The sequence below is a fragment of the Mobula hypostoma genome, chromosome 3, assembly GCF_963921235.1.
Source record: "Mobula hypostoma chromosome 3, sMobHyp1.1, whole genome shotgun sequence".
NCBI classification, from domain to species: Eukaryota; Metazoa; Chordata; class Chondrichthyes; order Myliobatiformes; family Myliobatidae; genus Mobula; species Mobula hypostoma.
Window position 1 is genome coordinate 115509085 of NC_086099.1, and position 13830 is coordinate 115522914.

The 13830-nt window shown below is 42.1% G+C and overlaps 1 protein-coding gene across 1 annotated transcript in view; it reads left to right on the forward strand.

Moving 5' to 3' along the window:
• Window positions 1-1300: 1300 nt before the first annotated feature.
• The window catches only part of LOC134344208 (T-lymphocyte surface antigen Ly-9-like), a 63061-nt gene continuing 50531 nt past the window's right edge, over window positions 1301-13830 (forward strand). The window contains exon 1 of the mRNA XM_063043617.1: window positions 1301-1466. Within this exon, the coding sequence (XP_062899687.1) occupies window positions 1412-1466 (55 nt within the window). The 5' untranslated portion in view covers window positions 1301-1411. The remainder of the gene's footprint in view (window positions 1467-13830) is intronic.

Genomic DNA, 13830 nt, shown 5'->3' on the forward strand with positions numbered 1-13830 from the left:
GGCTTCCGGTTACCAATGGTGTTCCACAGGGGTCGGTGTTGGGACCGCTGCTTTTTACGATGTATGTCAATGATTTGGACTATGGGATTAATGGATATGTGGCTAAATTTGCAGATGATACAAAGATAGGTGGAGGAATGGGTAGTGTTGAGAGCCTACAGAGAGACTTAGATAGTTGAGGGGATGGACAAAGAGGTGGCAAATGAAATACAATGGTGGAAAGTGTATGGTCATGCACTTTGGTGGAAGAAGTAAACTATTATTTAGATGGGGAGAGAATTCAAAACACAGAGATACAAAGGGACTTGGGAGTCCTTGTGCAGAATACCCTAAAGGTTAACCTCCAGATTGACTCGGTTGTGAAGAAGGCAAATATAAGGTTGGTATTTATTTCTACAGGTGTAGAATATAAGAACAGGGATGTGATGTTGAGGCTCTATAAGGCACTTGTGAGCCCACACTTGGAGTATTGTGTGCAGTTTTGAGCTCCTTAGTTTAGAAAGGATATACAGACATTGGTGAAGGTTCATGGAAGATTCACAAGAATCATTCCAGGAATGAAAGGTTTACCATATGAGGAATGTCTGGCAGCTCTTGGGCTGTATTTTCTGGAGTTCAGGAGAAAGAGAGGGGATGTCATAAAAACATTCTGAATGTTAAAAGGCCTGAACAGATTGATATGGCAAAGTTATTTCCCATGGTAGGGGAGTCTAGGACAAGAGGGCACAACTTCAGGATTGAAGGACGTCCATTTAGAACAGAGATGCGGAGAAATTACTTTAGTCAGAGGGTGGGATGAGCGGCTGTAAAGGCCAAGTCATTGGGTGCATTTAGGGCAGAGGTAGATAGGTTCTTGATTAGCCAGGGCATCAAAAGGTTTGGAGGTGAAAACTGGGGAGTGGGGATGACTGGAAGAATTGGATCAGCCTATGATTGAATAGCAGAGCAGACTTGATGGGCCGAATGGCCTACTTCTGCTCCTGTATCTTATGGTCTTATGGCTTGGGCAGCTGAAACAATTGATACCCCTGGATGGTCCAAAGAGGCTCGGGCATCTGGAAATAGCTGATCCAGTGAGGCTAGGACCACTGAAAATGTCAATCCACCTGGACAATCCAACCTCTTTTTCTTGAACGGAAGCTAGAAATGGGCTCGGAATGGCTGTGTACCAGTGGAGAGAAGGGGAAATGATCTGGAAAAATGTGGCCTGTTGTTTGTTGTAGTGAAGAGGGTGCTACTAGTTCAAAATCGGAAAGTGAAAAACTTGAGTGAGATAAAGGAACTGGGAGGGTCCAGTACGATGTTTTTGTCAAATACGTACTTCTCACCTCATGATGACATATTCAGTTCCTGCTGTTACTTCCTTCTGTGATAGTCTCCGGGCCATCAAGCTCACCAGTCAAGCTTGAAGATGGGGAAGTGCTGGAACCACCCGAACTGTGCTTTAGTATTTGCCATCTTTCTGGGTAAGGTCAGATTTCAATGGTTCAGCTTTGGTTGCAGAACAGTTTGATGTGCGCAGGTTTTCAGTGCGTGAAAACGTCGTTTATCATGGTCACGTCCCGATCTGCTGATTCACACCCTTTCTCAGAACATGCTCAGTTCCTATTTTCAGCTTCAGCCTTTGACTTGCTCAACTTCTGTTGAGCTACCTTGATCTCGGTCTACCTCACCTAGTCTCTCTCTCTCTCTCTCTCTCTGTACCTCCGTCTATCCAGACATTTTCACCCTCAATATCCTTGTTTTCCTTTTGGTCTCATTTAGCTCTTTCATTATTTTTTTGTCCTTCAACACGTCTATCAGTTTCTTTATGCAAGTCCTTCTGTCTTTCCCTGTCTCCCTCCCTCTGCCGTATACTTGTTTGAGCGGTAAATAACGTTCCACTTTCTGCTTTGCATATTTCTGTTCTCATGCTGTGGCCCTCTAATCATTTCCTGTCACCATCTGATGCAGTGCTTACCACATCCTGACATTTCTCTCGCCTTTCACAGAAGCTCGAGGCACTCAGAGCCACCAGCTCTGTGACTTCAACTCCTGCTTCCCTGTCCATTCCTGCAACGTGGAGCCAGCTTCCTCCCAAAGAGAGAGGGAACGGATACCACATTTTTTCAGGATGTTTTAATTGGATTTCAGAGAGGCATAGTCTCTTGGACACCTCAGCCCAGAAGCAGACCCTTCAGCCCATCTAGACCATGCTAAACTGTTATTCTGCCTAGTCCATTAGGCCAAACCCAGACAAGCCCTCCATACCCCTCCCATTCATGTACTTATCCAAATTTCTCTTAAACTTTGAAATTGAACACACATCCACCACTTCCTCTGGCAGCTCGTTCCACACCCTCACCATCCTCTGAGTGAAGAAGTTCCCCCTGATGTTCACCTTTCACTCCGAACCCGTGAATTCTAGTTCCACCCACCCAACTCAGTTGAAAAAGCCTGCTTGCATTTACTCGATACTCCTCGTAATTTTGTGTACCTCTATCACACCTCCCCTCTTTGGAGTGCTTTTTCTGGCTGGCTGCTGGAGAGTAGTGGTGCTCCGCAGGGGCTGCTGTTTGCACCGCTTCTTTTCGTTGACTTGGATGATGGAAGGGATGGATTTCTGGGCAGGTTTGAGGACAATACAAAGGTACGGGAGGGGCAGGTAGTGTTGAGGAAGCAGGGAAGTTTGCAGAAGGTCTTTGACAAATTAGGTGAATAGGCAAAGAAGTGGCAGTTGGAATACAGTGTCTACTTTTATTCCTTCTACCAAAGCGCATGACCACACACTTCCCATCACTATCCCATCTGCCCATTCACTTAATCTGTCCAAGTCCTCCTGCAGACACCCTGCAGAAAACAGTGTACAATTTATTCCTTCTACCAAAGCGCATGACCACACACCTCCCAGCGCTGTTTTCTAAATGGGAAGAAAATTCAAAAATCTGAGGTGCGAAGGGACTTGGGAGTCCTTGTGTAAGGAAGGCAAATGCAATGTTTGTGTTCATTTCAACAGGACAAGAAGGCAAAAATAAGAATGTAATGCTGAGGGTTCATGAAGCGTTGGTCAGACTGGAGTGTTGTGAGCAGTTTTGAACCCCTTATCTAGGAAAACACGTGCTGGCATTGGAGAGAGTTAGAGGCAGGTTTAACATCACCGGCAGATGTCATGAAATCTGCTGACTTTGCAGTAGCAGTACAATGCAATAGATAATAATAGAGAAAAGACCTGTGAATTACAGTATATTTATATTAAATAGTTAAGTTAAATAAGTAGTGCAATGATAGAAATAAAATTGTATTGAGGTAGTGTTCATGGATTCAATGTTCATTCAGGAATCTGATGGCAGAGGGGAAGAAACTGTTCTTGAATTATTGAGTGTGTGCCTTCAGGCTCCTGTACCTCCTTTCTGATATAAACAATGAGAAGAGGGCATGTCCTGGGTGATGGGATCCTTAACGATGGACATCACCTCCTTGTAGATATCCTGGATATTATGGAGGCTAGTGACATGATAGATCTGACAAAGTTTACAACTCTCTGCAGCTTACTTCGATCCTGTACAGTAGCCAAACACCCCACCCCCCCATACCAGGCAATGGTACTGCCAGTGGGAATGCTGTCTGTAGAAATTGTCAAGTGCTTTTGGTGATGTACCAAATCTACTCAAAGTCCTAATGAAACACAGTCGCTGTTGTGTTCTCTTTGTAGTTGCATCAATATGTTGGACCCAGATTAGATCACAAGAATGATTCCAGGAATTAAAGGGTTAACATATGAGGAGCGATTGACGTCTCCGTGCCTGTAATCACTGAAGTTTAGGATAATGAGCAAGGATCTCATTGAAACCTATTAAGGCCTAGATAGATTGGACATGGAAAGGATGTTTCCTATAGTTTGGAAGTCTAGGACCAGAGAGCACAGCCACTGAGTAGAGGGACATCCGTTTGGAATAGAAATGAGGAGGAATTTCTTCTGTCAGAGGGTGGTGAATCTGTGGAACTCACTGGCACAGATGGCTGTGGAGACCAAGTCATTGATTATATTTAAAGTGGAGGTTAGTAGGTTCTAGATGAGTAAGGGCATCAAAGGCTATTCAGAGAAGGAAGTAAAATAGGGTTGAGAGGGAAAGTAAATCAGCCATGATGGAATGACAGTGCAGACTCGATGGGCCGAATGGCTTACTTCTGCTCCAATGTGGTGTTATGGTCTTATTCAGAAGCAACCATGCGTCACTTTCCTTGGCCTCTACTCTAGCCTTTCTTTTGGTGTACTTATTTTGTTCTCAAAGTAACTTTATTCAAAATAAAGCTTTAATTAAGATGAAGGGCACACTGACAGAGTGCCAAACTTTGGGGGAGATGTCCCTGTAAAAGCCATGCTAACCCCCTCAGAGGTGTGTGTTATCTCATAAGGCAGTGCACTGATGGAAAATATAAATTGCTTCACCTGGGTCGATGCTCTGCAGGTTTTGAAGATGGTGTCACCACCTGGGTTTACTCACACATCTGACCACTCTCCTCTTGCCCAGCAAAATCCATCAGATTCACCCTGATCTCATCAGCAAAAAGAGGGAGTGAAATCAAAGAGAGCAACAGGTTAGACAGTACTGTTGTCTCTGGAGCTCAGCCTGATGGAGTAGTCTTGTCCACCACCCTCGCTGAGAGGCAACACTTGCCTCCGGTCCCTGAAGCTTGGCCAGGCTTGGGATGGAAACACCAATGCTCAGAGACAGAAAAGTCTACAGGAAAGTGGTGGACACAGCCCAGTTCATCACAGGCAAAGCTCTTCCCATCACTGAGCACATCTACATGGACAGGAGGGGAGGGCTGCCACAGGAAGAATTGTCCGTCGTCGATGACCCCACCATTCAGGCCACGCTCTCTTCTCACTGCTACTGTCGGGAGGGCAATACAGGAGCCTCCAGCCCCACACCGCCAGGTTCAGGAATAGTTATTACCCAGCCTTCAGAGCACCGAACTTCACTTAATGCCAGGTTAATGGTGGTTCATTAGGCAGGAAATATGACTAAATACTTTATTAATATCACTTTTTCTGTGGGAAACTATCACCACAAACCATGAAGAGGCGAGCGAAGGTGAGGCTGACTCGAGGGTTGAGCCGTGCGGGTATGATGCAAAGTTGGAGCGTGACATGTTCGAATAGAAGCGAGATTCAGGCACAATCAAGATGGAGATGGAGTTGAAGCGAGCATGTCGGAGATGAGTCGGTGCAGAGGAGTTTCGGAGCCTGTCCACCTAGACCGGGAGCGAGATTGGACCAGTCCAAGCACTGAGACAATTTGGAGAGGAGGAGAACAGCCACAGGCTGGGCACTGGAGTACAGGCCCATTCCCCAGTCCGAGGCACCACCCAGTGTTTTGACAATTTAAACGCTGACCCGGATAGACTGAAAACAGACTGCAGGGAGTTAGGAAAGAAGTTGAGAAGCAGGACCTCAAAGATAGTAATCTCGGGATTACTGCCTGTGCCACGTGACAGTGAGTATAGGAATAGAGTGAGGTGGAGGATAAATGCGTGGCTGAGGGATTGGAGCAGGGGGCAGGGATTCAGATTTCTGGATCATTGGGACCTCTTTCCGAGCAGGTGTGACCTGTACAAAAAGGACGGGTTGCACTTGAATCCCAGGGGGACTAATATCCTGGTGAGGAGGTTTGCTAAGGCTACTGGGGAGAGTTTAAACTAGAATTGCTAGAGCGTGGGAACCGAACTGAAGAGATGGAGGAAAGGGAGGTTGGGTCTGAAATAGAGAAAGCTGGGAGACAGTGAGAGAGGGAAGATAAGCAGGTGATAGAGAAGGGACGCACTCAGTCAGATGGTTTAAGATTAGATTATGAGGACACTCAGTCCTCGTTTATTGTCATTTAGAAATGCACGCATTAAAAAATGATACAATGTTCCTCCGGTATGATATCACAGAAACACAAGACAGACCAAGACTAAAACTGACAAAAACCACATAACTATAACATATAGTTACAACAGTGCAAAGCAATACTGTAATTTGATGAAAAACAGACCATGGGCACGGTAAAAAAAAAGTCTCAAAGTCCTGATAGCCCCAACATCTCATGCAGACGGTTGAAAGAAGAAACTCTCCCTGCCATGAGCTCCCAGCGCTGCAAACTTGCCGATGCAGCATCCTGGAAGCACCCGACCACAGTCCAACTCTGGAGTCTGTCCGAAAACTTCGAGCCTCCGATACCAAGCACCGAGCACCATCTCTGCTGAGCGCTTCGACCCCGGCCCCGGCCGCCAAGCAACAAGCAAAGCTGAGGACTCAGGGCCTTCCCCTCCGGAGATTCTGGATACACATTAGTAGCGGCAGCGAAGCAGACATTTCAGCAGTTTCACCAGATGTTCCTCCGTGCTCTCACGTCTGCCTCCATCAAATCAGAATTGTGCACGGCTTCCTACTTGACAGATTACAGATTATAAAATGTGAGTATTTTAATGCAGGAGTATCATGAATAAAGTGAACGAGCTTAGAGCGTGGATCAGCACTTGGAGCTATGATGTTGTGGCCATTACAGAGACTTGGATGGCTCAGGGGCAGGAATGGTTACTTCGAGTGCAAGGCTTTAGATGTTTCAGAAAGGATAAGGAGGCAGGCAAAAGAGGTGGGGATGTGTCACTGTTGATCAAAGATAGTGTCGCGGCTGCAGAAAAGGAGGTAGTTATGGAGGAAGTGTCTACTGAGTCTCTGTGGGTGGAAGTTAGAAACAGGAAGGGGTCAATAACTCTACTGGGTGTTTTTTATAGACCACCCAATAGTAACAGAGACATCGAGGAGCAGGTAGGGAGACAGATTCTAGAAAGGTGTAATAATAACAGGGTTGTCGTGGTGGGAGATTTTAATTTCCCAGATATCGATTGGCATGTCCCGAGAGTAAGGGGTTTAGATGGGGTGGAGTTTGTTAGGTGTGTTCAGGAAGGTTTCTGGACACAATATGTAGATAAGCCTACAAGAGGAGAGGCTGTACTTGATCTGGTATTGGGAAATGAACCTGGTCAGGTGTCTGATCTGTCAGCAGGAGAGCATTTTGGAGATAGTGATCACAATTCTATCTCCTTTACCATAGCATTGGAGAGAGATAGAAACAGACAAGTTAGAAAAACATTTAATTGGAGTATGGGGAAATATGAGGCAGGAACTTAGAAGCATAAATTTGGAACAGATGTTCTCAGGGAAATTTACAGAAGAAATGTGCAAATGTTCAGGGGGTATTTGCATGTAGTTCTGCATAGGTACGTTCCAATAAGACAGGGAAAGGATGGTAGGGTACAGGAACCGTGGTGTACAAAGGCTGTTGTAAATCTAGTCAAGAAGAGCTTACGAAAGGTTCAAAAGATGAGGTAATGATAGAGATCTAGAAAATAATGCTAGCAGGAAGGAGCTTAAGAATGAAATTAGGAGAGCCAGAAGGGGCCATGTGAAGCCCTTGACGGACAGGATTAAGGCATTCTACGAGTACAAGGACCAAGGCATTCTACGAATATGTGAAGAGCAAGAGGATAAGACATGAGAGAATAGGACCAATCAAGTGTGACAGTGGAAAGGTGTGTATGGAAGCAGAGGAGACAGCAGAGGTACTTAATGAATACTTTGCTTCAGTATTCACTATGGAAAAGGATCTTGGCGATTGTAGGGATGACTTACAGCGGACTGAAAAGCTTGAGCATGTAGATATTAAGAAAGAGATTGTGCTGGAGCTTTTGGAAAACGTTAAGTTGGATAAGTCACCGGGACCGGACGAGATGTACCCCAGGCTATTATGGGAGGTGAGGGAGGAGACTGCTGAGCCTCTGGCGACGATCTTTGCATCATCAATGGGGACGGGAGAGGTTCTAGGGAATTGGAAGACTTGTGGATGTTGTTCCCTTATTCAAGAAAGGGAGTAGAGATAGCCCAGGAAATTATAGACCAGTGAGTCTTACTTCAACGGTTGCTAAGTTGATGGTGAAGATCCTGAGAGGCAGGATTTATGAACATTTGGAGAGACATAATATGATTAGGAATAGTCAGCATGGCTTTGTCAAAGGCAGTTCGTGCCTTACAAGCCTGATTGAATTTTTTTGAGGATGTGACTAAACACATTGATGAAGGTAGAGCAGTAGATGTAATGTATATAGATTTCAGCAAGGCATTTGATAAGGTACCCCATGCAAGGCTTATTGAGAAAGTAAGGAGGCATGGGATCCAAAATATTGCTTTGGGGATCCAGAATTGGCTTGCCCACAGAAGGCAAAGAGTGGTTGTAGATGGGTCATATTCTTCATGGAGGTTGATCACCAGTGGTGTGCCTCAGGGATCTGTTCTGGGACCCTTACTTTTTGTGATTTTTATAAATGACCTGGATGAGGAAGTGGAGGGATGGGCTGATAAATTTGCTGATGACATAAAGGTTGAGGGTGTTGTGAATAGTGTGGAGGGCTGTCAGAAGTTACAGCGGGACATTGATAGGATGCAAAACTGGGCTGAGATATGGCAGATGGAGCTCAACCCAGATAAGTGTGAGGTGGTTCATTTTGGTTGGACAAATATGATGGCAGAATATAGTATTAATGGGAAGACTCTTGGCAGTGTGGAGGATCGAGGGATCTTGGGGTCTGAGTCCGTTGGACACTCAAAGCTGCTGCGCAGGTTGACTCTGTGGTTGAGAAGACATACGGTGTATTGGCCTTCATCAATCGTGGGATTGAGTTTAGGAGCAGAGAGGTAATGTTACAGCTATATGGGACCTTGGTCAGACCCCAGTTGGAGTACTGTGTTCAGTTCTGGTCACCTTACTACAAGAAGGATGTGGAAACTATAGAAAGGGTGCAGAGGAGATTTATAAGGATGTTGCCTGGATTGGGGAGCATGTCCTATGAAAATAAGTTGAGTGAACTTGGCCTTTTTCCCTTCGAGCGATGGAGGATGAGAGGTGACCTGACAGAAGTGTATAAAATGATGAGAAGCATTGATCGTGTGGATAGTCAGAGGCTTTTCCCCAGGGCTGAAATGGCTCACATGAGAGGGCACAGTTTTAAGGTGCTTGTTCGTAGGTACACAGAAGATGTCAGGGGTAAATTTTTTTATGCAGAGTGGTGAGTGTGTGGAATGGGCTGCCGGCGACAGTGGTGGAGATGGATATGGTATGGTCTTTTAAGAGACCCCTAGATAGGTAGATGGAGCTTAGAAAAATAGAGGGATATGGGTAACCCTTGGTAACTTCTAAGGTAAGGACACGTTCGGCACAGCTTTGTGGGCCAAAGAGCCTGTATTGTGCTGTAGGTTTTCTATGTTTTTTTAAATTTTATTTTTATTTGGATAAGGAATTCACAATTATCATGTACTTTTTTCACACATATAACCTTTTCCATTTTTTATATGTATAAAACTACAATTATTTATACATTCTTAAGTACACATTGAGATGATATAAAAGGAAAATAAACATTTAAATAGATAATTATGTACTGTGGTAAATCTAACCTATTAGGCTAAGTAATGAAATTAGTTCTTAAGAAAAATGGTAATAATAGTTTCCATACAACCCTTCTGGACCATTTCCACTGGTCCAAAATGTTGCATACAAGCCTATATACCAACCATTGTAGGTGTTTATATCCCAGTTTGTTCGTGCTTATTCCTGCCCGCAGACATAATTATCCAATCCCTATGTACTTATTTACTTAATTTTTTCATTTTTTTTTATCCCTTTCCCAAATCTTTCCCTTTACTTGTGTTAATTCTCTATTTTCCAAAAAAAAACAAACATTTAGACTAGGGGTGCTTACATTAGCAATATTACTGTGTTGATGAGAAGAGCAATATAAATCATTAGGAGAGTCATCTAAAGTCTGCTCGCATTGGGGTTATATATTCAATCCATTTATTCCAGATTTGATAAAATGTTTCTTTTTGAGTTCTCAGGGAGTAAGTCAACTTTTCCATTTTAAATATTTCCAAGATAATTTCGTACCAATCTTCTAATGTAGGTGGTATTGGATTTAGCCATTTTCTAGTGATTGATTTCTTACTTGCCGCTAAGAGGGCCTGCAGCAACTTTATATCTTCCTTCTGTTCAAGGAACAATACACGCCCCAAATAGAGCGTCTCAAAGTTCAGAGGTATCTGGGACCTAAGTACCTTAACTAATGTTCTATGAATACCTTCCCAAAATAGACTTAATTTAGGGCAATCCCAGAAAATATGAAAATGATTTGCCTCCTTGGAGCCGCACCTTCTCCAACACATCACATTTGTATCTTTATATTTTTCCTGACATGGGGTTTTGAAGTATCTTATAATGTTTTTCCAACAATGTTCTCTCCAAGTCAAAGAATTAGTCGAGGACCATTGAAAGCTGCAGATTTTCCCCCAAGCCTCCTCTGAAAGTACCAACCCTGCTTCTTTCTCCCACTTCTCTTTAATATACAGTGTATTTACATTTTTAGCATGGGAGAGTGCATTATATAGGCGAGAAACTGATTTACTAGGTATTGAACTGCAAGCCGAATTCAGAATCTTGAAAAATTCTAATTCTACTGTTGATAGGTCTGTATATCTACAACTCTGGTTAACATAGTTTCGTATTTGAAGGTACCTAAAAAAGTCATTATGTTCTAGGCCATGTTTGTCCTGCAGGATTTGGAAACTTTGTAATACTCTTTTATCTATAAATGAGAGGTAGGTTGTAAGACCTTTCTTTATCCATAGCTCAAATCTTTTATCTCCTCTGTTGGGAAGGAATTCGGTATCATATGCACACCATCTAAAGAGTTTTAACATGTTATTAATTCCACATGAATTAACCACCTTCTGCCATACTTTTAATGTAAGATTTATCCAAGCATTATTAAATTTTTCCAACTGGGCCATCAATCCTTTGTCAGCTTTTGAGGCCTGAAGAGGAAAACTGTCAACTAATCCAAATTCTATTTCCTTCCATCTAGCCTTGTATTCCCTATTACACCAATATAACAGAGGGGTTATCTGTGAGGCATAAAAATAATTTCTCAGGCAAGGAAGAACCATACCTCCTCCTTCCTTCCCTAACTGTAAGGTGTTATATCGAATTCTAGGTTTCCTTCCTTGCCAAATGAAGCGGGAAATCCATTTGTCCCATTCCCTGAATTGATTATCATCCACCTCCACTGGTAAAGTACGGAAAAGATATAATAACCGAGGAAGAATATTCATTTTTATAGTATTTATCCTTGAATTTAAACTTAAAAAGGGGATAAGATTCCATCTATGCATATCTGCTTTTATCTCTGAGATTAATGGCCCATAATTTACCTGTGACAGTGTTGAAAGATCCTTCGGCAGGGTTATTCCTAAATATTTTAATGATTTAGCTTCCCACTTAAGATCATATGTATCCTGCAATTTTTTGGATGGTGTATAATTTAGGGACATAACCTGCGTTTTCTTTACATTTATTTTATAACCTGATATTTTCCCAAAGTCATCCAACAGTGTAAACAATCCTATAAATGATTTTTCTGGTTCACTCAGATAGACCAAAACATCATCTGCAAATAACGCCACTTTCTGTTCAATCCCTGCCACCTTGATACCTTTTACGATTTCGCTCTGTCTTATTAGTTGGGCAAGTGGTTCAATATATAGCGCAAAAAGGAGAGGAGAAATTGGGCATCCCTGTCTAGTGCCTCTCTCTAAAATGAAGGAGTCAGAGAGGTCCCCATTTATCTTAATTCAGGCTGTAGGGCTGTCATATAGAGTCTGAATTACTTTAATAAACCTTTCTTGAAAGCCGAATCTTCCTAACACTCTGTATAGGAATGCCCAACTAACCGAATCAATAGCTTTCTCAGCGTCCAATCCTACTACCATTGTCTCTGTCTCGTTCTTATTAACCTGTTCTAATATGTGCAGAGTTCTCCTTATGTTGTCCTGTGTTTGTCTTTGTTGAATAAATCCAGTCTGGTCTGAATAGATTAGGCCAGGTAAAAGCTTTTCCAATCTGCACGCTAATATAGATGCAAATAGTTTGTAATCTAAATTAAGAACACTAATTGGCCGATAATTGCCATGTTCTAGTTTATCTTTACCCTCTTTAGGAATAACTGAAATAATCGCTTCTCTCCAGGAAGGTGGAGTTTCTCCTCTCTGCAAGATCCAATTAAAGGTGTTAAGTAGTAATGGGGCTAACTGTGTCTTCAGGGACTTGTACCACTCTGAGGTAAACCCATCAGAACCCAGGGACTTTCCAGCCTTTAACCTAGAGATGGCCACGTTCAGTTCTTTGACAGTTACTGGTTCTAATAAACTTTCATTTTGTAAATCTGTAAGTTTAGGTAGATCTAAAAAATTCAATACACTGTCTATATAGGGCACATTGGGGGCCCGGGGTTGGGAGTACAGCTCTCGATAATATGTTTCAAAACTCTCTTGAATTTTCCCTATTGTACTCTCCACAAGCTTTGTCTTTGGATTCTTTATTTTATGAATTGTATTGTCTGCTTGTTGTTTTCGTAATTTATATGCTAATAATCTAGCTGATTTATCTCCTACTTCAAAATTCTTTTGTCTCAGGTAAAGAAAATTTCTTTGAGTTTCCAACGTATAAATATCATCAATTTCACTTTGCAATTTCCTAATTTCCTGTTTTCGATTTGAATTACTTTTGTTGCTATCTACAACTTGAAGTTGTTTTAATTTTCCTTGAAGGTCTGCTAATTTTTGTGCATTGATTTTTTTCATGTGAGTAGTAATGGAAATAATTTTCCCTCTCAGTACAGCTTTCAATGTATCCCATAAAATCACTGGTGATGTTTCTCCCGTGTCATTAAGGTCTAGATATTCTTTGATTTCTCCCCTTAATCTCTCATTACTTTCGGGTTATTGAGTATATGTGAGTTTAGCCTCCATAGTGTTTTCCTCATTTTCCTTTCCAGGATTAGAGACATAGAGACTGGGCTATGATCCGACAGATCAATTGTTGCAATATTACAGTTTTTTATCCTGAGTCTATCTGTATTAAAGATAAAGAAATAGTCTATCCTTGAATAGGCTGAATGAGGGAAAGAGTAATATGTATAATCTTTACTAGTAGGGTGTAATTCCCTCCAGACATCTATAATTCCCAACTCCTCCATCAATGAATTCACTTTCCGAGTCAGAGGTTTATTCTGAGTAACTATTCTTGAAGAATCTAATATAGGATTTAATCTAATATTAAAATCCCCTCCACAAATTACTACCCCTCGAGAACTGACCATTAGGTCAAAAATGTGTCTATAAAATGACCATTCACTACCTGGAGGAGCATAAACATTCAGCAATGTTATTTCTGTACCTTCTATTCTTCCTGTGATTTTTACAAACCGTCCTTCTTTGTCTCTAGTCTCTGAAATATGTTCATAATTAAGAGTACTTGATATTAAAGTAGCTACCCCTCTTTTGTGACTCAATTTATATGATGAATAAAATACATGCTTAAAGCCCATTCTTTTTAATTTTCCATGTTCAGATTGGCTCATATGTGTTTCCTGGAGGAAAGCAATTTGTGCCCTCTCTTTTTTCAATTTAGACATAATCTTATTTCTTTTAATTGGATTCAAAACCCCATTAACATTATAGGAAATTATTTTTACCAATTCAGTTTGCATTTTTCTCTAGTAGAAAAAAAGCACTCTCCTTTTCTAACCAAACAGTAAGCAATCCCTTCTCAACAGTAAACCAAGACATATAACCACACCCTAGACATTTCTGAACGTATAACATTTGAAAATTTTTCCCAACTTCCCACAGTGAGGCCTGAGCACCGACCCGCCTCAGTTCAGAGGGATAACCTCTATCTTCACCCTGTGTTAGAG